The sequence below is a fragment of the Schistocerca americana genome, chromosome 8 (genome assembly GCF_021461395.2).
Source record: "Schistocerca americana isolate TAMUIC-IGC-003095 chromosome 8, iqSchAmer2.1, whole genome shotgun sequence".
NCBI classification, from domain to species: Eukaryota; Metazoa; Arthropoda; class Insecta; order Orthoptera; family Acrididae; genus Schistocerca; species Schistocerca americana.
The window spans coordinates 156,611,986-156,639,717 of NC_060126.1; the positions used below are offsets into that span (position 1 = coordinate 156,611,986).

At 42.6% G+C, this 27,732-nt stretch overlaps 1 protein-coding gene across 1 annotated transcript; it reads left to right on the plus strand.

The window, feature by feature from the left end:
- Window positions 1-1,195: 1,195 nt before the first annotated feature.
- LOC124545650 lies at window positions 1,196-27,732 on the plus strand. The gene is made up of 4 exons (XM_047124595.1): window positions 1,196-1,274; window positions 6,936-7,074; window positions 13,010-13,142; window positions 27,637-27,732. Exons 1-4 carry the CDS (start codon window positions 1,196-1,198, stop codon window positions 27,730-27,732), a joined length of 447 nt encoding a protein of 148 aa, XP_046980551.1.

Here is a 27,732-nt window from a genome sequence, read left to right on the forward strand (position 1 = left end):
CCGTTCAAATGGTTCAAATGGCTCTGAGCACTATGGGACATAACGTCTGAGGTCATCAGTCCCCTAGAACTTAGAACTACTTAAAACTAACTATCCTAAGGACATGACACACATCCAAGCCCGAGGCAGGATTCGAACCTGCGACCGTAGCTGTCGCGCTGTTCCAGACTGAAGCGCTAGAGCCGTTCGGTCACAGCGGCCGGCTCCGAACACCGTGCCAAGTTAAGGCCGCGACAATGATCGTAAATATCTTCCTGCGCGGGAATCACAGCAGACGTGCGAGTACAGGACATAGACACACGGTGAGATATGGCAGTTTGTATCAGTCCTGTAAACTAATTACTTTTGAATACATTATGGGAGTGGCAGTGAACAATGTGTTACAAATATTTACTATTAAAAACAGTCTTGATCACGATTTATTTATTAAGGTGACCGGTTTCGACCACTACTGCGGTCATCTTCAGACCATTGAGTAGGAACCTCTTTCTGCTGGAGAATCACTACTAGTGATTCGACCACTACTGCGGTCATCTTCAGACCATTGAGTAGGAACCTCTTTCTGCTGGAGAATCACTACTAGTGATTCTACGAGTGATTCTCCAGCAGAAAGAGGTTCCTACTCAATGGTCTGAAGATGACCGCAGTAGTGGTCGAAACCGGTCACCTTAATAAATAAATCGTGATCAAGACTGTTTTTAATAGTAAATAGTCCTGTAAACGTTCTGGGATGCTCTCGTAAAGAGGAAAACTCGGCTGCGAGTCCCGGGCCGGCACAAATTTTCATTGGCACAAATATACTGAGCAGATGGAGTCTGATCTTATTCTGAATTGCAAATACATTTCTTGTAATTCTTTGTCTGATGGAGCCTGAACTTTATGTGCTTTTACACAAGTGTGTTGTGCTCTTCTCTTTTCTACGTTGATTTTTTTTATATCGCTGCACTGTGTACTGATGGACACCCCGTCGATTGATTTTAACTATCGCATGTTGTATCTTACAACTGTTTCATGGTCATCCTCTAGTGACGCCTTTGTGAGTGTGCTTTTTGGATCCTTGAAGAAAGAGATTCGTCACCGTCGCTGAGGAGTTTCCCAATATTTGGGGAAACGATACGGCTGTATGAAAGCTGCCAAGGACGGAAGTTATCAATGGCTCTGGTAGCTAATTAGTGGATGTCTCCTTCCCTATATAATGTGCGCGCTGCGATCAACAAGCACTGTCGCACCATCGCTGTCTCAGAACTATCAACATGGGAGCTGCCGGGCTCATGGTACGTATTTCACGCTCTGTCACCATTACAACTGATCCACAGTTTCAGGTGTTCTGGCACGTTCCTAGCTTTTATTTTGTTTCTTGTCTGATGTCGGCAGCTCTTTGTAGAAAAAGCGTTGTGCACATTCTTACGTAACAGCGTCTATATCACTCTGCAGCGAAAAATTTGCCGTAGGATCTGTTGTCTCTCGGAGAGAAATTTAGATTGTTGTGCAGTCGATTTATGTCTGACAGTGCGGTCACGGTCGACATAACTGTGTATTCTACGGGCTAGCGTAGACCAAATTTTGCAGCGAGGACAGCAGGTCCGCGTTGCAATAGCGAAGGTACTGTGCGATAGTTTACAGTTTCTACATTGACGCTTCATACGTTGTCTAGCTGAGAGCACATAGTGTTCAAGACCAGGTTTACGCGCTACTGTATGCACGAATAGTTCGCAGATAGGCTGGCTCCCAGCACGCGTTTGTAGATGTCCGAATTTCTCTTTTTTAGCGTTTCGTGCCCATTCGTTAAAAACGGAAGCCTTATAGAAGTGGTCGTCAAACTGTGGTTCCAGTCCAGTGTTCGTTCGTGCGGCACGCGTTTCTCAACCGTATTTGAGAACAATATGCTTCTAGCAACTAATAGCTGAATCCAAATATGTCAACTAACGTTAAGAATTTTTTCTTGCATAATAACAAACAAAAATAACTACATAGGCAGTGATTTTAATAGACGTCGGTGATTTCGAAAGTGAGTTAAATAAAATTTCCCGTTTACGGGAGGGGCAGAGTGGTATGCAGCGCGGCCCCTTTCAGTGCTGACAACACACGAGTGCTCGCAACTAGCACCAGTCAGCTTGTATGGTATAAATGTCAAACAGAAATAACGTGGATTCAATCCATTAAGAGTTTGTCACAAAAAAAGCGTAATAGAACAGACAAAATTGAGCCTTTTATGTACTTCTTTATAGGCTATTCTATTCCTTTGTGACAATTTTGAAATAATTAAGCTACGTAGGACCATCCCCACTCCGTAATATTTGCTCTATTATAAAAGCCCGATTGAAAACGGTCTACTGCAGCCGCTAGGTATTTTGTCAGATACTAGGGCATCAAGATGTGTAGAAAATGTACCCTTAAGTCAGAAAAACAAATGTAGGATCCTGTTGTGGTGGCACTAGGCACAGTACGGGAAATCGGTAAGCCTTCACAAAATGCGTGAGGTTCCAATATATTATTTTCTTTCCCATTTAAAAATATTTGGTGTTGATACTTTGTAATATATGATAAGCTTCGGGAGTCAATAACCATGGTTTGGCGTAAACTGAATTTCTTTCTGAGTGGCCACTTTACTCAACTTGTGGCACCCTCCCTCCACCCCTCCACACCACTTCCAATGCGGCCCCTAGGCGTCTCCCTGCGGTGTCAACATTGTCTCTTAGGCAAAAATATTTGACGAGCACTGCCTTATACGATCACTTCGTTGTCCGTCTGTTAACCCCCGCTTTTTTCCGGAACAGCCAGATATCAAGTTGTAATTTATACCAAATAGCAAAATCTACAGTCCCTACGAGGCGTAAAAAATTTAAGCTTCTATGTCAATGCATTCAAAAGACAAGGCCATATACTTTATATATTTTGACACTTGCAGGCCCACTCATCAGAACCTATATGCTGACTATCTACATGAATAATTAAGTTCATGCGGAACGCTTAGAGAGTGAGTCCTCCTCGCATTTTCCCGACTTTCCTTTCCCCTTAAGGTCATTGCTCGAGATATAAGTTGGTGGAGAGAAGTACGGTCTTCAACTGGATCTGGTGCGCACGCTCTCGAAAATACGGCGAGCCTTTTGTGATGAACAGTGTGCTTCTTTGCGTTTTCCACAGGAGATTATAAACATTTCTACGACGCTACTAAATGAACTATATTCATCTACATCAATACTCTATAACCCACTGTGAATTGCTTTGCAGAGGGTAGTCCCCGTTGAATCACTTAATGGGGCCTCTTACCGATCCATTGATCTACAGGGTGCCCATGGTTCCAAAACGCTGCACAAAGAGAACCACTGCTCAGAATGACGTAAAATTTGAACAGTATATTACCGGGAACATCATAGAACAAAAAAAGTAACAAAAGTTTTACTAATAATGGCGCTGTAAGCGTATTAACGTAAATGAGGTCAGCTATGATAGATGAATCGCAATACAACTGCTATGGTTTGAGTGGCACATTATACCATCCCTAATGTTCAGTGTGCGTGACTGCACAAGTTCGACAACCAGTGGCTGTAGCCCAGTTCTAGCTGTGGGGTTACGAACATAGCTGGATAGAGCAACGCATTCTGAACTTTGCTCCCCCGCCCCCCCCCCCCCCCCCAAGACACTCCGATCTCTGGGGAACATGCTGTTTCTCGATTTCAAATTGTGGCGGAAAACTATGGACAGCGTATTGAACCTAATTTGCACCAGTCCCACGACAATTAGAAACCGATGTCATTTTGCTTTTTATGCCGTTATTGGCTTCGTCTGTCCACAGAATGTTCCGTGGCCATATATTGACAACTTCGAAGCGAGACAGAAATTCTAGCTCGAACGTATGTCTTGTTGGTAGGCCAGCCGGAAGCAACCCTTGACCATGGGTGATTTTGTATGGATAGCAGTGCAGTATGTTTCGTAGCATTTTATGCACTGTGCCTGCAGGAATGTCCAACGTTCGGGCAGTTTCCCGTGCACTGTCCTTCCTGTGATGCTGCGGCCACTTCTTTGACCGACGTCGGATCACCTGCTTTCCGCTCTCTGCCACGTTGCAATTCAAAAGAACCTGTGTTTTCGAATTTTGTAACCATTTTCACCAGACCCTTAGCAGACAACGGAGAAATGCCTTTTTTCATACCCTTGAGTGCCCAGAACTTCTACAGGCCTACTGGCGCACAGTCACCGTTCTTGTCGAAGAACTGGAATAGCAGCGCCCAATCCTTTCTGGAGACATCTATGTTGGGCGTCTCAGACAAAAACTGAGGAACGGCCGTGTGCCGCGTTTCTCTTGGTGCTCATATTTTGACGCTTACAGACCCATCTATTCGTTAAATTCTCGTTAAATTTTCTTTTATTCCATGACGTTACCCCTGCGTCAATGATAAGCAGTTCAGATTTAATGTCATTCCGATCAGAGATTTGAAACTCGAACTTCAATTATGGACACCTTGTATGTAGCATGGGAAGTAAACACATCAAAAAAAGTTTTGCATCACCTACATTCCTAGAGTTCCGACGCTTGTACAGAAAATTGGAACAGAAATCAACACAAACATCATTTCCGCCCTTTTTATTGCTCACGAAAACCACACATTGCATGTTGTACCAACATACAGCGAGACCTTCAGAGGTTGTGGTCCAGATTGCAGTACACACCGGTACCTCTAATACTCAGTAGCACATCCTCTTACATTGATACATGCCTGTATTCGTCGTGGTATACTATCCACAAGTTCATCAAGGCACTGTTGGTCCAGATCGTCCCACTCCTCAACGGCGATTCGGCGTAGACCCCTCAGTGGTTGGTGAGTCGTCCATAAACAGCCCTTTTCAATCTAATCCAGGCATGTTCGTTAGGTTCGTGTATGGAGAACAGGCTGGCCACTCTCATAGAGCGATGTCTTATCCTGAAGGAAGCCATTCGCACGATGGGGGCATGAATTGTCGTCCATGAAGACGAATGCCTCGCCAATATACTACCGATATGGTCTCACTATCGGTCGAAGGACGGCATTCACGTATCATACAGCCGTTACGGCGCCTTCCATGACCACCACTGGCGTACGTCAGCCCACATAATGCCACCCCAAAACAGCAGGGAACCTCCACCTTGCTGCACTCGCTGAACAGTGTGTGTAAGGCGTTCAGTCTGACTCGGTTGCCTCCAAACACGTCTCCGACGATTGTCTGGTTGAAGGCATATGCGACACTGATCGGTGAAGAGGAGATGAATCCAATCCTGAGCGGTCCTTTCGGCATGTTGTTGGGCCCATCTGTACCGCGCTGCATGGTGTCGTGGTTGCAACGATGAACCTCGCCATGGACGTCGGGAGTGAAGTTGCGCATCATGCAGCCTATTGTGCACAGTTTAAGTCGTGACACGACGTCCTCCGGCTGCACAAAAAGCGTTATTCAACATGGTGACGTTGCTGTCAGAGTTCAAATGGTTCAAATGGCTCTGAGCACTATGGGACTCAACTGCTGAGGTCATTAGTCCCCTAGAACTTAGAACTAGTTAAACCTAACTAACCTAAGGACATCACAAACATCCATGCCCGAGGCAGGATTCGAACCTGCGACCGTAGCGGTCTTGCGGTTCCAGACTGCAGCGCCTTTAACCGCACGGCCACTTCGGCCGGCCTGTCAGAGTTCCTCCGAGCCATAATCCGTAGGTAGCGGTCATCCACTGCAGTAGTAGCCCTTGGGCAGCCTGAGCGAGGCATGTCATCGACAGTTCCTGTCTCTCTGTATCTCCTCCATGTCCAAACAACATCGCCGGCCTCGGTGGTCGTGTGGTTCTAGGCGCTCCAGTCCGGAGCCGCGCTGCTGCTACGGTCGCAGGTTCGAATCCTGCCTCGGGCATGGATGTGTGTGATGTCCTTAGGTTAGTTAGGTTTAATTAGTTCTAAGTTCTAGGGGACTGATGACCACAGCAGTTGAGTCCCATAGTGCTCAGAGCCATTTGAACCATTTGAACCAAACAACATCGCTTCGGTTCACTGCGAGACGCCTGGACACTTCCCTTGTTGAGAGCCCTTCCTGGCACAAAGTAACAATGCGAACGCTACCGAACCGCGGTATTGACCGTCTAGGCATGGTTGAACTACACACAACACGAGCCGTGTACGTACTTTCTGGTGGAATGACTGGAACTGATCGGCTGCCTGACCCTCTCCGTGTAATAGCGCTGCTAATGAATGGTTGTTTACATCTTTTGGCGGGTTTAGTGACATCTCTGAATAGTCAAAGGGACTGTGTGTGTGATACAGTATCCATAGTCAACGTTTATCTTCAGCTGTTCTGGGAACTGGGCTGATGAAACCTTTTTTTCATGTGTGTATGACAGCTTGACGATTCTTTGCGTGCTACAATTACTGTTTACTTGTCTCTGACAAGGCAGCTATACATAGGGGGTTGTAATACATTCCTTGCTTCCTCGTTCAAAAGTAATTATTGGAACTTTCTACGAGTAAGAACGCCTTTGCTGCATAGCTGGCGTCTATCTTCAAGTGTGTGCCACTTCAGGCACTTCGTCATCTACAAGGCTCTTTGCTATAAGTCAAACAAACCTGTGACAAATCATATTGCACTTCTTTTTATACGTATCCACTGTTAGTCGTGTTTGCTAACATTCTAAACGATCTAAACGATCTCCCTGTGAACAGTGCCAGACTTCATTTATAAAACAGATGCATTCACAGTACAGTGATGATATTTATTGTGGTGAAGAGGGACATTCCTTACCCATTTCTGGAAGAGAGACAACATTTACCCTATAAAGTTCAAATGCACCCCACCTGTCAGTGAGTGTGTAATGTTTCCTTCCTACACATCCATTATTGCTTTTGACTGTGCTAAGCCTTTGGCATGCGATAAAACATCCTGTATTTCCTCACTGAGAGACTCCTGTGATGTTGCAGACGCTGGTGCTGTTGGTGGCTGCGCTCGTGTCCTGCGCGACCGCTTTGCCGGCTGCTGTTGGAGCTCCAGGTGTGAGCAGGGAGTCACTGACCCCAGCAGAGAGTTTCGGCTTCGGCTGGGGGCTGTGGGGCTGGCCTGGTAATTAATCCACATTCTTTATCTCTCTTTTCTTTACGGCTTCTGTGGGATCAAAGGCAGCCCCTTTATGGACTGTTTTTTCTTCTGCTCCTCCAAGAACATCTTCATCCTTTTTCTCCTTCTCTACCACAGTTCTTCAAAGATTATCGGTGTCCTCTTCTCTGTTCCACTGGTGACCCTGTGACCTTTTCCTGTATCCTTCTCTTTGGTTAATCTCTGACGTATTATTTAGCATGTGCTTACTTCTCCAAGTTTCCTTTCCTTCCACTTTGATCTCCAATTCTTGCCAATTCTTAAAACAAAACAAAACAAGCAGATCACATTCCTACCTGAGTTCAATAAACAACTTTATTTCTGTTTTTCCTCTTGCCCTTCCCATTGTTACACATGCTCTTGTCATTCTATCCATATTCATGCTGATCACATGCCCCACAAAGCTTGCCCATTTCCATCTGATTTCCCCTGGTATTCTCATCATGCTACGGTACAGTTCTTACCTACGTCTTAATATCGCTTTCTCACCTCCTTTAGGGCTCAGAATTTTCTCCAGTATTTTTCTCTTGATTATGTAGCTGTTCTGCACTATATCCTTCTAGGGTTATCCCCTCAGGCACAGACAGTACCACATTCCTAACTTTTAATGTCTGCATCTGTGGACATATTCTCTTTATGTATACTATCTCTCTCCTTCTTCTACCCCCTCTCACTGTCCATTCCCCTCCAACATCACTCTTAGTCCATTTTCTACTCCCCAATCTCTCTGTCTATATCATCTTCCTGCTCTCACATTGTCCATTCCCTCCCCCTCACTATGTCCATCATGTCAACTCCCCTCACTCTATCATTTTCTTCTGCCTCTCTTTCTGTGCATCCCCTCCTCCCCTTTCTCCATTCACCTCATACTCCCCCTCTTCCACTATGCCTCACCCAGGCCGCTACTACCCCCACACTACATCCTGTCGTACAGGGCAACTTATATGGCAGTGGCTGGAAAACCGTGTTTTACACAGATCTCCACTCCTATGGGAACCAGGAAGTTCTATCCACCACAATGATGATTCTCGTAGAGCAATATCCATACGAAATTTGGTTAAAATCGATCCATTGGTTTGTGAGGAGATACTGCACATATGTACATACATGCATATGCACATACATGCACATGCACATGCATATATTATGGAGATGCTTTGGAAACTGAAATGGGAATCCATGGAAGAAAGGAGACGTTCTTTTTAAGGTACACCATTGCGAAAATTCAGAGAACGGGCATTTGAAGCAGATTGCAGAACAAACGGGTAGGAAATGACTGGTAATGGTACAGGGTACCTTCCACAGGGAACCTTCCACCAGGCTTGTGTCGTATGTACTCGTATATGAATGTACTTGTAGATACATCATATTTCATATAACACCAGTGGAGTACCCAGTGTTGCCTGGTTATATTCTTATTTCAATCTTATATTAGTCCATCTCCTCCTTCCCCTCTCCACCTCCTCCTTCATGTCCTCATGTCCTCTCTGTCCATTCCCCCCGCACCCCCCCCCCCCCCACCCCACCACCACCCTTCGATCATCTCCAACCCAACACTCTGTCCACTTATTCCTGCCCATTTCTCTTTCAATGTCCTCCTTCCCTCTCTCTCCGTCAATCTACTCCTTCCCCCGCTCTCTGTCAATCTTCTCCCTCTGTCCATGCCCCTGCCCCATCTATTCCATCTCGTCCTCAAATGCGTGTGATTCCTAGGGACCAAACTGCTGAGGCTATCGGTCCCTAGACTTACACACTATTTAAACTAACTTATGCTAAAAACAACACACAGACACCCATGTCCGAGGGAAGACTCGAACCTCCGGCGGCATGGAACGTCAAACCGCGCGGCCACTCCGCGCGACCATCACCTCCTCTCCTATCCTTGCGCATCACTTCCTTTCCCCTCACTGTCTGTAAATCTCCTTCTTCCTCTTTCTCTCTCCGCATTGTCATGCTCACCCCAATAGGAGGTTCGTAGTTCTTACCCCACAGTATTTCTTTTCGGTTTGTTACCAATATACGTACGAAATTTGTTTGAAATCGTTCCAGGGGTTTAGGATGATCTTTTTACCCATGGCTTTGCCCGCGCATACACATGTCAAATATACGTTAAATATATTTAACATCTTTCACGCTGGTTTGTACACATGTTTCACCTGTATCTTTATCAAATTTCGCCCTGCAGTTTAAATTTCATGTAGGTCATTGTTTATAACGTCATGTCTCCTGAACTATGTGTTGTGCTATGATATAATTTTGTAGGTACATACAGCGATATGTGTGGCTACTGTCTGCGAAACGTGTTGTGAATAGAGTTACTAGAAGAGAAGAAATAAACCAAAACGTCATGCAGTATGGGGCAGGTTTTCACGCATCTCTGTATTTGACGTCAAATTTCCTGAACTACGTGTCGTACAATAATATATTTTTGTAGGTACATTCAGCGGCAGTACATTCAGCGGCAGATTTTGATACTGTCTTCGGAAATTGTTGCGAAGTAATAAATTTAAACGTCTCGCATAAAGTGACAGTTTTTCGCACATCTCAGTATTTATGACGTCATATCACCTGATACCTCCTGAACTATGTGTAGTACAATGATATAATTTTACTTTTATATTAAGTGGTGAATACGAGTACTTTCTGACAAATGTATCGTGAATATAATTAATAGGAAGGAAGTAATAAATTTAAGCGTCATGCTTCATGCGGCAGTTTTACTGCATGAAAATGTAGTAATCGATAAATTTTTTTCCTTTCATCATTTTGTGAAGCTCGTCAGTGAGAAAAAGTTTCGCAAGGGTTTGAAATTATAAGTCAAGTTGTTGCAAGTTTCTAAGTGCTGTCGTGCTCTCATTCTCAAGTACTGGACGACTAAAGTCTGGGTACTCGCGCGTCGCAGGCTACATTGCTTCCCCACCCACCCATTTAATAGGTGTTTCTTAAACCCATAGCAATGATTTCCAGCCAATAAGTGATATGTGCGCAAAGTTTGGTTTAAATCGGTGCAGTGGTTTATGATGATGTGTGGAATAAATATAAAACATACATGCATACTCATATATTGACATCCAGTTTTAATATATGTATGGATACAGGGATATCTCTGCTCATACAGAGGACTCATATTTTATTCATTCTGTTACTCTCACATTGTTCCTGTATATTTCTATTAGATATCTAAATTATGTATCTAAATTCGTGTATTTTAGTTTGTCTGCGTTTTGCATGATGCTTTCTGGTGTTATCCAATCCCCAGTGGTTTTTTCCCCCAACATGCTTCTTAGGTATTCCGATTTCATCATTGAACTTTCTGCACTGCCCGATCACTTAGTCCAGTCACATTTTCGTGACAATCCACCTCCGAGTTTGACACTTGTCTTGATCTGAAGTTCTCCTGTTAGTGCTACCCTGAGTCTTATCATTGCCTTTGTGTCTTTCAGAACTACCGCTATCAGTTCTCGTGTAGCGCCGTCTGCTTCTCTGCTCTCCTGGATTCTTTCAGAGTGAAATCGCATGGCTTCGTGAAGTCCACGAATGTTAATACCATAGTTTTGTTCTTTAAGGCTCTATGTTTTATCCGTTGTTTCAGAACAAAGATGTGTTCTGTGCCCTTCCCTTACTAAACCCCTGTTGATAGTCTACTACTGCAATTTCTCTTTGTTCTTCGAATCTGTGCAAGAAGATTTTTCACGGCTTGGTGTAGCTGACTCTAGTGGTGATGTTCGCCTGTAGTTGTTTGCATCCCTCTTGTCGTCCCCTTCTAATGTATTGTCAGTTTGGTCGCTTTCTTCCTACTTTCTGCTAACTTTTTTGTCCGCCAAAACTGGCAGCAAACTTTGGACAAGTTTTCTACCTCCTTGTCGCCTCCATATTGGATAATATCAACTGCTATCGCATCTTCTCCAGTTGCCTCATATTATTTACGTCTCTAATGGCCTGTGCAACCTTATTCCTGGTTGGATGTCGTGATTGCCTATCTTGGTTCGCAGTTCACTGGGTCGTAAAAGTACTTTGCATGTGTCCTATAGTTCTCCTTCGGACTGTTGCGCAGTTCCACTTTTCTTACCTCTTATAAACAGTTGTCTGCTGTCGTATTCAATCTGATTTTTTTAAACACCGCGAAAAATTTTCTACTGTTGTTTTTCCTAAAGCTATCTTCACTACCATCCCGAATCTTGCTTCATCGTCTGCCTTTTCGTCCATCTCATTGTCCCAGTCGCCTACTTTCTGACTCTTTGGAAAATTTTCCATTTTTTTCTCCTTGTTGCTCCATTCTCTCCAGGCTTCCCCGTAGTTCTCTACCGCTTCCTCACTGTCCTTGTCCCATCAACAGTGCTTCTTTCCTTGCTTCCTCCATAGTTCCGCCTGATGCCTCACCTTGAGCATCGTGTCTTCACATTCACTGTACGTGTCAATTTCTTCATCGTATTTGTCTGGATTTTTTTCTGTTTCTCTTGATATTTCCGGTTGCTCTGTTTGTGTCACTCTATCCCCGTTAGAATCCAGTAACACCTGATTCTCGTAAAATATTGATCTTATTCTGTTCTTGTGTTCTTCCCGACCTTGGTGTTCATGATCTGGTGTTCATGATTGTCCGACTGATTGCTATATGATCAATCTGAGTTCCTCAATGCTGGTGCAAGGGCTTCCCCATGTTTTTTACTTACTCAGTTTGGCCCTGAAGTGTGTTTTCATCGCGGGACTGCTACGGTCGCAGGTTCGAATCCTGCCTCGGGCATGGGTGTTTGTGATGTCCTTAGATTAGTTAGGTTTAAGTAGTTCTAAGTTCTAGGGGACTTATGACCTAAGATGTTGAGTCCCATAGTGCTCAGAGCCATTTGAACCATTTTTTTGTGTTTTCATCAGTTTCATTTTGTGTTCTCGACACAGTTAAATTAATTTTTCGCCATTTTTGTTTGTCCTCTGCTGTGTTATCTCCCTTCCAATCTGTGTGCTGTAATCAACTGCGAACATTTTCATTTGTTGTGTGGTATGGTTTCTGTGCATCAACTAGCTCCTCCCAGATACTCTTCCAATTTTCGGTCATTTCTGTCCTTGTCATTAGTCTGTGCTTGTCCATTTACTGTTGTGTACTTTTCGTTCTCTTATCGTATCGTCAATGTTGGCATCTTTTCCGACTTGCTCTTCGCATCAGTTACGCTACCATCATACGTCTTGTCCAATTTCAACCTCATACCGGCATTTTTACCATTGTGTTATGATTCCATGGTTTTCCTTTCAGCGCTATGAAATCTTCTGACAGCCTCATTGTATCTCATCTCTTACACAGCTAGTATCCCGATGCTTCTTTCTTTCACTCATCTGTTACCTCTTTAAATTAACCTGTATTGATCGTTGTTTTAATGTTTATACTACACATTCTGAAAATACTTTTAAAATTACTCTTTCTCTACTTATAATGATAATAGTAATAATAGTAATAAATAATAATTGCAAAAAAAGGTTACAAATTATGAATACCAGCAAAAATCGACTTATTTCAGCAAGTATTTAGCGTTCTTTCAAATGTAGGCCCAACTATTTGTCTCCAAATTTTTTATTTATTCAGGTGCTACTTATTACCATAATAATTACTGACCGAGCGGGGTGGCGCAGTGGTTAGACACTGGACTCGCATTCGGGAGGACGACGGTTCAATCCCGCGTCCGGCCATCCTGATTTAGGTTTTCCGTGATTTCCCTAAATCACTCCAGGCAAATGCCGGGATGGTTCCTCTGAAAGGGCACGGCCGACTTCCTTCCCAATCCTTCCCTAATCCGATGAGACCGATGACCACGCTGTCTGGTCTCCTTCCCCAAACCAACCAACCAACCATAATAATTACTGTCATTCTTATTGCTATTATTTTGTGAATCAAGGTGTCTTTCTTTCTTTTAAGGTTATTATGGACTCGGGTATCCTTTCTGGGGCTGAAGATCACATCCGCATACCTCGAGTTTGAGAAGATGGCGGCGTCTGCTTTGGAATTCGATAAAAGCAGTTTCAAGAACGCAAAATTGTATTTTAAAACAGCGAATAAAATAAAATAACTGTTGAAATTATGGGACAATTTATTTGGACGAAATGTAAAAGTAAGATAGCATTACAAGCATTTCACCGTGTAATCAGATACCGAAGCCACTGAATGTAATACTTAGTCAACTTAGGTCAGTTTAGTATGAGAATTCGGTTCGGAATTAGAGCTACAACATACTGTATTAACGAGGCACCGAGGAACAACAGCATCTATGATGCCATGACAAGTGTCATATTTCTTCTTCTTCTTTCAGGATGTGCTATGTTTCATCCCACCAGCATTAACACAAAGTCGCCCGACACAGGGCAGTATTTTAATTTCAGTACGTCAAGTGTCTTGAATGTGTTATTGTCTTATCGATAAATACTTTAATCTGCGTCCAAATAAGCTCTACATGTTTCAGGCTGCAATGGCACGCCACGCCAATAATCTAAGGACATTATGCCACCATCCTTTATTACTTCATCAATAATGGCTTGGCCTTTAGCATAAACCTACTTAGAGTTTGATTACAGCGACATCGAGTTTCGTTCTCTTCTTTACAAGCCGGCAATGTCTAGCTTTCTCTAAGATTGACTGAATTCAACGTTGTCGTTATGATAATATGCATTATCCATACTGGCGACTAATTTGGCTAAAAATATGCAACAAGCTGCTTTTTTGGATGTTTGATAGTATTTATTTTCTGTACCGTTAACTAGTTTCCGAGCCTCTGAAGGCTGATCGTCAGATGGAGGTGTTACAGCAACATTACGTAACCATGTGCGGCTAGACATTGTGGTCGTGATGTTGCTGAAAAAGCAACAATCTAATCACGGGTGACGAATAGTTTATGATATGACAAGGGTGTTAGGTTTTGGGTACTGCCTCGTAGCAATTTCAGTCTGATAATATATATTTTTAGGTATACACAAACATGCTCAGTATTTAGCTAGACTTGATTTTATACTTATTCATAGTGAGTAAACACGCAACGTAAATGCAAGGAACATGGATATGATAGATACCACACTTTGCAACAAGATGATCTTTGCATTGTGTTATAGAATAAATATTTACAAGCATCGATAATGTAAGTAAGTGAACCTCGCTGGCTGCAGGTGTTTTCTTACGTTGGCAATATAAATGTAATATAGGTTTAAGAGTTACACAAAAGATAAACAAATTGAATGAAATATTTACTTTTTAATCAAGGAGTGAATGAGTTAATATCAAATCTGACAGAGCTTTTTTTCATGTGGCCATTATAATATAAATAATAAAACGCGAAACTGTTATGATTAAGCAGTCAGTGCCACAGTTACTATGTGACTAAGAGCCTATTAATATATTGAGGAGGATGAATATATGTTATTATTTCTTTAAAGGAACACACCACCGATCAACTGTTTTATTGTTTACATAAGTACAAACTAGGTTTCGACCTTTTATGCAATTTTCAAGTACTTTATTTTATGTCTTTAACGTATGTTACAGGACATTTAACATATTGCTAAGCTCAAAGTTGGTGCTAAATTACGAAAAATATTAACTGCTCACGAAAGGCCAAATGTAAAACACAATTTTGCAACATCAGTAAATGATCGTGGGAGCACGTCATATTTAATTAAAATAAAAGATGAACACGTCCTTAAAACGTAATGATCGTGAAATCATTTGGATTTCGCTATCATTACGTTTTAAGGACGTATGTTCATCTTTTATTTACCAGCCTAAACCCGTTTTTCACTAAATACGACGTGCTGCCACGATTATTTACTGATCTGTTGCAAGATACTGATTTTACATATAGCATTTTGTGGGCAGCCAATATTTGTCTTAATTCATGGCCAATTTGAGGTTGACAAGACGCTAAGTGTCCTGCAATATATGTTAAAGATATAAAATCAAATACTTGAAAATGGCATAAAAGACCGAAACCTGGGTTGGACTTAAATAAACAATAAAGCATTCAAATGGCGATGTGTTCCTTTACAAAACAGTGTATGACGGTTGCTTAGCAACATCAAAAGCTACTTACATTATTATTGTCTGTTTTGTTGTGTAGGTGCCAGAACGTCTTAATATCCCTGGAAGAAAAAGCTTTCTTCGTTAAGAATTTTTAAGAAGATTTTAGGTTATGAACGTAAATCTCTAACTATTCGAGGAGCTCCATCTAGAACCGGTTTTGAACAACGTGTAGCACAGATAGGATGTCACTGATATCACTAACAAAGTGTTTGCGATGAGCAATGTCTGACGTAAAGCAGGACTTTCTAAGTTTTTGAGTGATAGTTCATCCGTGTGTTCATTGCAGCGGGTTGCAAAATTCCGCCTTGTTTTGCCTACGTACAAGCAGGAACAGCAGCATATGCCTTAGTATATGCTGGACATTTGCTACTACATTATATTTATTATTGTGAACAATTTAGTTTTGTAGTGCATAGTCTTTGTGGAAAGATATTTTTGTATTATGTGCTCTGAAAATGTTTGCTATTTTGTATGTCACTTTGCCGAGGAATGGAACAGTCGTAGATTTTAGCATTCCTTTTTAGCAGGAAGTGATGGTTCCTTTAGTTTACTTTGGACTAGTTCAACTAGGGTATTTACGAGGGAGGGATTACATCTAATATTTTGAGCTGTAGATTTAAGTATGTTCATTTCGTTACAGACATCTGCTTCACTGACTGGTTCACTGATACCCAAATTAATTTGCAATTAAAACTACACCTGCAGTTCGTCATCCATAGTCAATATTCTAGAATTATCCATACTTATAACTCTGCAAGGCTCCGCTAGGACGTTATATGACTGCGTGTCACTTTAAATACTTTCCCACTCATGTTTCCATGATAATCTCCAATTGTTTCGATTATAAAATCAAATGACCACCTTCGACAAAATCATTGGTGCAAAATTAAAAGCAAATTTCCGGTCGTAATTTTAGTAATCTCTACGAGACCAGAAAGGAAAATGTATAAATTTCTCGTGTCTGATTTATTTAAACAATGATAAAATCTTCTTGGGTTGACTGCTGAGTCAATGTGTTGCTCTCCCGCAACGTTTCAGCAAGTTTCTTACTTGCCGTCTTCAGGCGAAGAGTCGGGTTCACGTCTCGTCCGGATCTTTATAGCCGCTGGACCACGGGCTTCTCTGCATCCTCGGGGCCGGTAGGGCCAATCAGGTGCGAGTGGAATCGGCGCGGCGGCGCGTAGGGGTTGGGGGTGGGGGTGGGGGGAGGGGTAAGCCACGGGAGTCCCAGAAACATTTCGCTCTACACAGTCTCTTGGTTTCTTCAAATTGAAACGTGTGTTCTTCACTGAGGCTGTGCTCCGCTACCGCGGATTTTTCTGTTTGTCCGAGGCGGACGCTTCTCTCATGTTCAGAGATGCGTTGTGTTATGCAACTCTGCGTCTGTCGAATATATTGTTTCCCACATTCACAGGAAATACTGTAGACAAATGGTTCAAATGGCTCTGAGCACTATGGAACTTAACTTCTGAGGTCATCAGCTCCCTAGATCTTAGAACTACTTAAACCTAACTAACCTAAGGACATCACGCACACTCATGCCCGAGGCAGGATTGGAACCTGCGACCGTAGCGGTTGCGCGGTTCCAGACTGTAGCGCCTAGAACCGCTCGGCCACCCCGGCCGGCTACTGTAGACACCCGGTGTTCTTAGACCCAAGTTGACACAGCGTTGCATAACATAACGCATCTCTAAACCACGCGCCGATTCCGCTCACATCTGACTGGCCCGACCGGCCCCGAGGATGCAGAGAAGCCCGTGGTCCAGCGGCTATAACGATCCGGACGAGACGTGAACCCGACACTTCGCCTGAAGACGGCAAGTAAGAAACTTGCTGAAACGTTGCTGGAGAACTAAACATTGACTCGGCTGTCAACCCGAGAAGAATTTATCGTCGAGATTCGCCGGGAAAGCCCGCATTCTTTTTATTTAAACACTGTCTCTTTTTCACGATTGCTATTTTCGTACTTTCATTAATTTTTTAAACTACTGCTGTTAAAAGTAAGCCAGTCACAATCGTCATTTACCATTTGAAATACTTTTTCCAAGCGCTCCATTGCTGAATAAAAATGCATGAAGCACTCATCAATTTTCACAAAATCGTCACAGTACCTAAAAACATCCGATTTTCGTATTCTCATCCTGAAAAGAGTGGACAGTTTACTCAAGTTGTATTCGTTAGTGCGTATATAATAAACTCAACGCAGAAACTTAGATAAATTCAGATATTATATTTATGTAATCTACCGCATGGAAAGTGATTGTTTGTTCTAAACTTTTCTGAAAACACTAACCAACTGTCGTTTTCTCGCCGCTTTAAAGGGTTTCTTGTGCATATGTTGCACAAAGATACTTCACACACTGTTCAAACATTTGGCGTTGTGATTAAGCAAAACAATGAAGACGTTCAATCCTATGGCGCCTGGATGCCCTTCGTACTCGTTAGAATATACAAGATATCCAACATTTAAATATTTCCAGTGGCCTCATAATACGCTGTTGATGTGCAGAGTGGCCTACCACCAATAGCAGAGCTTGCGTTTCTTTACACTAGGGTTGAACTTACGATGCCCGAATGCCAGTTCCACATCACAGAATACTGATATTAATTCTCCAGTTTAAATTGCCTTCTTCAATTACAATTCCTCTCATCACCTTAATTAATTACCGCTAACACGTACATCTTATCTTCCCATCACTACCCAGTTCTTGTTCCTTGCTGGTCTGTGGCTTATAGCTTATAGCTTAAAGATAATCTTCTGAAAAAGGACACCATTTTTCCTTTATTATCATTTCGTACCCATCGTTCCACATGGGTAGGAGTGACATGGTTGCAGTAACGGTTACAGGTAGATGTGAAATACACTAGAGATATTGAAAAACTTTGAAATAGTGTAGAACTACATATTACTAGTAATTCAAAACAATGACAACTTTTTGAGTTTATCTTTACCGATAAAATATTTAATTTCTTAATAATTGCATACGCAAAAGCTGATGTATTTCAGTGACATTTGGAAATAGTAATGCTGTGGTGCGCTATTTGCGACTAACAGAAAGTAGGGATGGGTGGAAAGTGGGATTTGTTGAAGAAATGAGCGATAGATGATGTTTTGTGGCAAAGTTTTGGAAATGACATCAGCTGGAAATGATGGGACTGAAGATCCCAAATCAAGCTGTTGAGGGAATAAAGAGGAGATGAGGCCTCATGTGAGAAGGCAAGGAATCGAAAACTGGGTACATCACTGCGCAGGTGCCATAATCATATGCAGAAGGTGATGTCTCATTGGCATAGGAATGGTTCAAATGGCTCTGAGCACTATGGGACATTACATCTGAGGTCATCAGTCCCCTAGAACTTAGGACTACTTAAACCCAACTACCTAAGGACATCACACACATCCATGTCCGAGGCAGGATACGAACCTGCGACCGTAGCGGTCGCGCCGTTCCAAACTGAAGTGCCTAGAACCGCTCGGCCACCCCGGCCAGCGGGGTAGGGATAATGTATTGTCCTGCGGTCGGCAGGAAAGATCAAATTTGAATACATTTTATTCAACTAAAACGCCTTCTTGGCGTGCACTAATTTCCAAATTCAAGAACAACAAGAAACACAATAGTTATTGTGGTGGCAAAAGCCAGATAAAGTCATAAGACAATGATAAGAAATAATAACAACCAAAATACTACGCTACACAATTCCAAAGTGGCGTTACGCCAAACAAGACACAAATTTCTACAAAAGACTACGGCGAGCTTATACTGGGCTAGAGCCAGCGTAGGTATGAGCCGGAGCTGTCCTAGCTGTAGGTACACACTGCCGGCCTGACTCTGCTGCCGTGCTTATAATAACACCGATTCTGCGGAGTGCTGCACTGAGTCACTTTAGTTCCAATTGGTGGATTTCTGTCACATGGCCTTTCACGAAGCAGTTCCGTGTTACGCGGAAAATCTGTTGGAATTTACGTTCATTGGCGATGTTTTGATATGAGCTTTGGAAGGGAGGCCGGCAGCCCACCTTGCTTATCTGTTGTGCACGCCCTCTAACTGATAAGGTGACGCTACTACATATAACGTTTAGGGGTATGCTGGTACAAGTGCGACTGAGTTCGAGAGTTGGAAATCAGGGATGAAACTCTTGACAGATAAGTGACTCGACTGCGGTAAGTGTCGTAAATTCGAAGATTTCGCCGCATGGGGTAGCCGCGCGGGCTGACGCGTCTCGTCATGGTCCACATGGTTCCCCCTGTCGGAGGTTCGAGTCCTCCCTCGGGCACGGGTGTGTGAGTGTCGACCTTAGCGTAAGTTAGTTTTAAGTTAGATTAAGTAGTGTGTAAGCTTAGGGATCGATGACCTCAGCAGTTTGGTCCGATAAGGCATTACTACAAATTTCGAAGATTTCTGTGTGAAAAGAGTGTGAGGTTTATTCATAGACTGAGATGGGATTCGAGTGGAGGGGACTACGACAACGCAGGAAGGAAACCAAGTACATGGCGTTCAAAGTTCTGTAGGGATTAATAGAATTTTGGAGTAGCTAAAATCAAGACTAATTGGCATAGGAGATGAAAGGTCATTCAAGACTTTGTAGGTGTCGAAGATAATGGAAGGTTGTAATCCTCGCGTTCTCTTTTACTATATGAGTAAAATTGTAAGGCTTCTTCACATAAGGAAATACAAATGATTCTGTAGAAACATGTATCAATGCACGTACATTCAGTATAGCGCGTCTGTTATAATTATGACACATGGTTAAAAAAAATAATATAACGAATAAAACCCGAGAACCAATCGCGGCTTGGCAGACCATCGTCCGCTTCACGCACTGCATTAGGTCGTCTGTTCTTCACTGGTAGAATGGTAGAAATAAAAGTGTGAGCGCCATTGATTTACAACTACGACGCCACGTGGTCATGAAGCGGTCGACTTCACTTATCGTTCCTGAAGCTATTTCATCTTAATGACTTGAGCTTTTATCGATTCCAACACAAACATTTACCATTAGAAAAGCGTCTCCTGAATTATAGTTACGCGAAGAAATGTCGTTTCAATACTTTGAATAGTTACTTCCATACATTGCATCTTGCCAGACACTGTATTGTTTTTGAAAACACGTTTCCTCTTTCTTTAAATCCTCTGATGTACAATGAACACAACGTCTGCAGATAAATTACAGTTCCGTTAGATCATGTTTTGGTTTCTGTTAGTCTGTGCATGCATATATTAACTCAGTTTGCAAATTGTCTAAAAACCTGTATACCACTAGGCTGATCCTGTAGTGCGGACATTACCAAAAGGAATTTTGTGATAGCTAAAGCACAGAAATAGTACGTCTGAGCAACTTACGAACTAAATGCACATTATGTGGCATCGTATTTTTATTATCATATAAAATTTTTGATTCAGTGAGTTGGTGAGATATAAAAGAGAGAAGAACTGCAATAAATAAGCTATCCAACACGATTTATTAACTCTGCTGTGAGAAAATATCTTAAAAAATAACAACAGTGAGAGTCATGTCTATACAGAAACTAGTATTTCAATTTTAGAAAACAAAAATGGTTCAAATGGCTCTGAGCACTATGGGACTTAACTTCTGAGGTCATCAGTCCCCTAGAACTTAGAACTACTTAAACCTAACTAACCTAAGGACACCACACACATCCATGCCCGAGGCAGGATTCGAACCTGCGACCGTAGCGGTCGCGCTGTTCCAGACTGTAGCGCCTAGAACCGCTCGGCCACACCAGCTGGCTTCAATTTAGAAAATCATATGTCCAACCATAGGCAAATATGTTTATTCGACAGATACAAGATATCGAAAGGAATGTAACAACCAAGCAAATTTTGCTTGTATTTAACTGAAATGAAATATTTTCCCACACAATGAACTTTAAAATGAAAACTTAAAATAACCTTTATGGCCAACATATTTGCTCCTATATCTCATACTAGTAACAATACCGTCTAAATAGGCGCTACCATATTGCTGCAACAGCGACGTTGATTGGTCTTTGGAGTTGTTTGCATTTGGAAGTAGTTTAATTATTACGGTCAATAGCGTTTGTATAAAAGAACGTTCGTAACTGAAAAATTCTTACATATTTTCGTTTACTTCACCTTAGAATTTTCCGCTAAAATGCTCACACGTAAGTGCCTGGCAGAGGGTTCATCGAACCACCTTCACAATTGTCTATTATTCCAATCTCGTATAGCGCGCGGAAAGAATCAACACCCATATCTTTCCGACTTTGTTTACAAAACATAACTCAGTGGATTTGTATTGGATTGTGGATTAATTCTTACTCAGACACACTACTTCCCTGTTCTCACTCGTCACAGGTTTGCAGGTTCTGCGCAGACATACCGGCGGCCTTTGGACTGTAAGCAACACGAGGTGAGTGAAAAAGTGTCTGTCGGATCCGTTTCTGTAGAACCATTTCTGCGAAACGTGAGTTCCTTAATGTGCCTCTGCTTCTCTTCTGTTCTTCTCTCCCGACTCTCTCTGGCGCCTTTCTTTTCCCTTCTCCCACTCCAGCTTCACCCACTTCTCATTCTCCTTTAATGGGTAGACTCTCGATACAAATTCCATCAGCTGAAACACCCGACACAACACAAAACCGATCAGTCGTGCCCAATAGTTGTTCAAAACGGCACCACCCTGCGCCATAGTATTTACCTCGCTGGATTTTCTACGTTTATGTTACAGACGTTCGATGCTTCCAGCTGGTGAATACAAAGTTATCCGCTAGCAGCACGAAAAATTAGTGTCCAAAATTTTTTTTTCGTGCCAGTATTGTTTTTATTTTCGACTTTCTTATACAAATATTCGTGTATGAAAAAATGTTGTTACCTCACTACAGATTAAAAATGGTAGCTGCTGTGATTGTCGAAGTATGGGCCTCGCCACGAGCCACGATTTGCGTGAAGCGTTGTGGAGACTCGTGGCTAATTCTGAAACTCATAAAAATAGAAAAGTCGTTAATTAGAAAGAATTTTGGTGGGGAGCATCACGATAAGGTTATGAAAAATACCTCGAAACAAAAAATGTTAACTATTTGAAAAACATGTCAATTTCTTGGCATGTTTTTCTAAGCTCAAACCCTTCAAAAATATAAAAAAAAATCTCTCGCTAAGGCTCCCGACTTTTCATTGTCTTTTATTTTAAAACAATCAAATGATTCGGTAATCTGCCGAGGCTCTAGAGCGCTTCACGCGCTGAAAAATGGAGTTTCGATAAAAACGCTTTTAAAGTTTGGAGCAACAAAAAATCTTGTTACAAAACGTACATTTGATCCGCGGTCCCAGGACGATAAAGGCATCCTTCCTGCGCCTCAAACACGCTCTGGTTCTGATTTTGGTGCTGAATTTTTCACTCTGTGCTCTTTTAACAAACGGAGACATTCCTTGCTCCGCAGCGGGGACGCGTTTACTGTCAGGTAACTCCGCGAAGCTTTTGCAGTTCGTCCCTATGACGACTCCTGATAGGTTCATGGTCTTCGGAATAGAAAGTTTCGCTGGATATATCTGCTACCCAAATAAACCAATGTTTCTATTTCGACAGTTCTTGTCCTACAATTAAGGTGTTTCGGTACCACTTTCAAAATGCACGCCTTCGTTGTCATTTTGCGTATTGGCACCGATGCATCTTTTAAGAACATCTTCATTGACAGAAATTCGTATCCTAGTCGAATCTTTTCCTGAACTGTTTCATCGAGCGCCTGTAGCTGCCTACATTTGGTCGGTGCATAGTTCCATTCAGCACTCTGTAGCATCTAAAATACTTTCACAATTAAAAAATCCTTCTTTGGGCATACTCTGTATCCTTTAGGGATGCAAACTGTGTAAACAAATTTTTTTTCGTCGGGCGCAACCAGAATCCAATGCGTCGGCTTGTTGTAGATGCGTTCTCATGCTATAGGAGAGGGTACTCCAAGTGTGAACGATCTCTTCGAATTCGTAACTTATTACAACACACAGCTTCTCACGCACAGGCGTAATTACGTTACAAGTGGTGTATTACAATGAAATGAATACCCCTGGCTGTATACAGGCATTGATATAAGTCAACGGGGACAGTTGAAAATCTGTGCCTCCACCGGGACTCGAACCCGGGATCTCCTGCTTACTTGGCAGACGCTCTATCTATCTGGGCCACCGAGGACACAGAGGATAGTGCGACTGCAGGGACTTATCTCTGGAACGCCTCCCGTGAGACCCACATTCGCAACTTATTGTCCCGCACTATATTCGTAGTGCACGTGCCCATTATACTCATTACTCGAGGCTTTACTGCCGATTCCCGTAAGAATTCGGTCACTGTTTGTGCTTCTGCACAGAAGAAGATGGTCAAATGGCCTCTAGCGGCAGACGGTTGCAACTTCAGTCAGCGAAGCAGCGAATTCGACCGAACAATCACGGACCCTGATGATCATGCGCCTCCTTCCTCCTTCTGCAGCTCATCCTCCCATAGCTTCTTTGGTCTTCCAATCGGACGAGTTCCATAAGGTTTTCCACTAATCACAGCTTTGCCCTTGCAAGTGTCTGCCTTCCTGCTGATGTGCCCTGCCAGGCCTATTCTCCCCTCTTTCATTTTCTTTACGATGTTCGGCTGTTCCATCAGATCGTAGGAGTTCTTTTCTCGTGTCCAAGTGTTCTCTTTCTCATGATTTACCGTTCAAATATCAACAGGTTCTCTTCAACTTTTTTGTGGTGCTTGACGTATGTTTCCCAGTAATTACATTAGGCTACTATAAACGAAATCGATGCAAGGCAGTACATACTTTTGGTGGCACAATGAAAAAGTTTTGTCCCTATCGTACATACAACAAGTCAATAGTCAGCCTCCAAACCATGAATAGCATACAGTCCGTTACTGGTCATTTCTGTGGTAGAAACCAACTAGTTTATCATCAAAATAATAGCTCTTAAATAACAAACTATCCCTGAGTGACCGTAAAATATTAATAAACATAATTCTGAAAATAAAAAATTTGCATGGATAATAAAGTAATCACTCTATATTATTCGGTATCGTGTGAGCAAGACCTGAATTCCCCTGTACAAGCGCACGTTGTGTGTGCTATGATGCAGCCTGTTTATCTCTGTCCGCCCACTTGTAATTCTAGCCTCGTGCCAGTGTGTATACGATAACGCAGTGGGGCTCAGGGGAACTTACATTACGCGCGAACATTGAGAACATGCCATTTTTTAAATTGCGAAGGGTCTCAGATATATTGCTACATTTTACATTGTACTAAGGATTACGTTTGGTTACGTTTGGCGATATTAGAAGAGCCGGCCAGAGTGGCCGAGCGGTTCTGGGCGCTACAGTTTGAAATCACGCGACCACTGCGGTCGCAGGTTCGAGTCCTGCCTCGGGCATGGATGTGTATGATGTCCCTAGTTTAATTAGGTTTAAGTAGTTCTAAGTCCTAGGGGGCTGATGGCCTCAGAAGTTAAGTCCCATAGTGCTCAGAGCCATTTGAACCATTTGATGTTAGAGGACAGTTTGAGAAGGATAACTGGACTGTAACTCCATTAGTACAACTGAAGAAGCTAAACGAACAAAGAAGGCGATTAATTATCAGGGAGATTAAGCTTTATCCTCGATTAAGTGCACATAAATTTGCAATCCAGTTGCTGCAAGAATGTGGCAGGCAAATAAGTGAATCTAATTACCGGAGGGGTATCTGACGAGAGAGCTATAACGGAAGAGATGCAAGGAAAAATCTGTATCTGAACAATACGTGCACCGAGGCACAAGGCTCCAGTTAGCCATGTAGTATGTTAACAAAGGTAAGTGTGGGGGAAAGGTGTTATATTTTCTGAAGGCATAAAATATGATGATTTGATGTTTTTTTCAACATATGGAAGAACTATGATATGACAAAACCTCAACAAGAAGCTACTGGGTAAACTTCTGTAACATACTGGAATTTTTTCGTATGGGGCTATACATCATCATGTGGAGTGGGAAAGATCGTTGACAGCCCGTTAAACAACGAGGGATGTCTCAAAATGTTGAAGCAAAATTTGCACAAAAATATATCTTCCCAAGATAACTAGACGAAGCTCATATCATGTATTGTAAAAAATGACTTCTTCATTAATGTCCGAGAGTTATCCAGATGTCACCTCAGTTGCGAGATGTAAACCCTGCGGATAATTTATGGCACGAACACGATAGAAGGGACAAGAGAAGTACAATAATCTCGCAAGAACGTCTGGAAAAGGAGATAAAGAAAAAATGGGAACTAATTGGGTCAGAGTTGACTGCAAACGTTGTTGGTAAGATGTAAAATTATTTGAAATGGTGTACGAAACGGAAGGGATATCCCACGAATTACTCAGTTCAAATATTGTACCTGTATTGAAGAAAAATGGTATAGTGACAATATTATAGAAATAATGTTAAGCTGCGACTATTATTATGAAATCATTGTCTTCGTATGATAAGTAAGAAATGGTATGCCATAGTCCACATTTACTGAAAGAGTGCATTTTCGTCTAGGCCTATTGAAATTTTATTTGTTTGTTAATCGCATATGAGGAAGATAAACTGTTGATACTAGAAATACGGGAGTGCCCGAATATTAATGATGTCCTCTGTATGGCGCTCGCTGTCGAACAGCAACTTGTTCCCCTCAGACTTCCTTCGTACCACAGAAGCAGAACATCGAAGCGTGTATACTTTCCCGAGAATCACATGGGACATTCCTTATAAGAAATACATCGTGAAACTCTCCATCATCTCGAGACATATATTCCCATTTCCTATCCTGTATTATCTTCAGTCATTAGTAAGTACACTATGTGAGAAACGTATCCGGACAAGAGGCTGAAAATGAGTTATAAGTTCGAGGCGCCCTCCGAGGTAATGCTGGAATTCAATTTTGTGTTGGTCCACCCTCAGCCTTGATGACAACTTCCACTCTTGCAAGCATACGTTCAATCAGGTACTGGAAGGTTTCTTGGGAAATGGCACCCCATTCTTCACGGAGTGCTGCATTGAGGAGAGGTATCGATGTGGGTCGGTGAGGCCTGGAACGATGCCGGTGTTCCAAGACATCCCAAAGGTGTTCTGTAAGATTCAGTTCAGGACTCTGTGCGGGCCAGTCCATTACAGTGACGTTATTGTCGCGTAACCACTCTGCCACAGGCCGTGCATTATGAACTGGTGCTCGATCGTGTTGAAAGATGCAATCGCCATCCCCAAGTTGCTATACAACAGTGGGAAACAAGAAGGTGCTTAAAACATCAATGTAGGCCTGTGCTGTGATAGTGCCATGCAAAACAACAAGGGGTGCAAGCCCCCTCCATGAAAAACATGACCACACCATAACACCACCGCCTCCGAATCTTACTGTTGGCACTACACACACTGGCAGATGGCATTCATCGGGCATTCGCCATACCCACACTCTGCCACCGGACCACCACATTGTGTACCGTGATTCGTCACTTCACATAACGTTTCTCCACTGATCAATCGTCCAATGTTTACGCTCCTCACTCCGAGGCGTCGTTTGGCATTTATCGGCGTGATGTGTGGCTTATGAGCAGCCGCTTGACCATGAAATCAACTCCTGCCTAACTGTCATAGTACTTGCAGTGGATGCTGACTCAGTTTGGATTTCCTGTGTGATGGTCTGGTTAGTTGTCTACCTATTACACATTACGACCCTCTTCAACTGTCGGCGGTCTGTCAGTCAATAGACGAGGTCGGCCTGTACGCTTTTGTGCTGTACGTGTCCCTTCACGTTTCCACTTCGCTATCTCATCGCAAACAGTGGACCAAGGGATTTTTAATGAGTACTGAGGTCGCTCATATGGCGTACCTGGCAGTAGGTGGCAGCACAATGCACCTAATATGAAAAACATACTTTTTTTTGGGGGGGGGGGGGGGTTGTCCGGATACTTTTGATCACATAGTGTACATAAGAGCGTGTATTAATACCAGGGTACTGTTAATATATGTTTGGGCTACTACTGGCAACAGTGGCATTGATAAATTTATCTTTCCAAATTGCTTTTACTACTTTCCGTATTAGGCATCTCAGTATTGTGGACTCATTCCGGTTGTAATGATTTTAACAAATTAGTTACAATCTCAATTTCTACATATTGAGAGAAATATAAATAACAGCTGTTATTGCACTTTCTTTAAGAGCTCTATGTACTGTTGCCACCTCAGACAATTCCACATGACATACTTCAGCAGAACAATAACATGGGAGATCGAATGTGAACTGGAACTTTCATTGTAAATTATATTGAATCAATCAAAAAAATACACCGCCATCACTTTTCTACATAGTCTCCCGACATCGCCATATATTTTTACCATCGAATTGGCAACTTTCAGTTGCTGTTCCCGAAGAACGAAGAGGGGCATATGCACGGCCACTTGAACTCCTCTATCGCTGCGTTGTAATCGCACCTGTGTCTTTCAAATTATTCCTTCGTTGCATTGTCGTGCAGGGGGATCACGTTTTGGATCGGTTGCCGTCGTCGTTTGGTGTGGTATTAGGTTTCTGCCTGAACCAAAAGCCAGCAGTACGAGATCTTCTGCAGTGA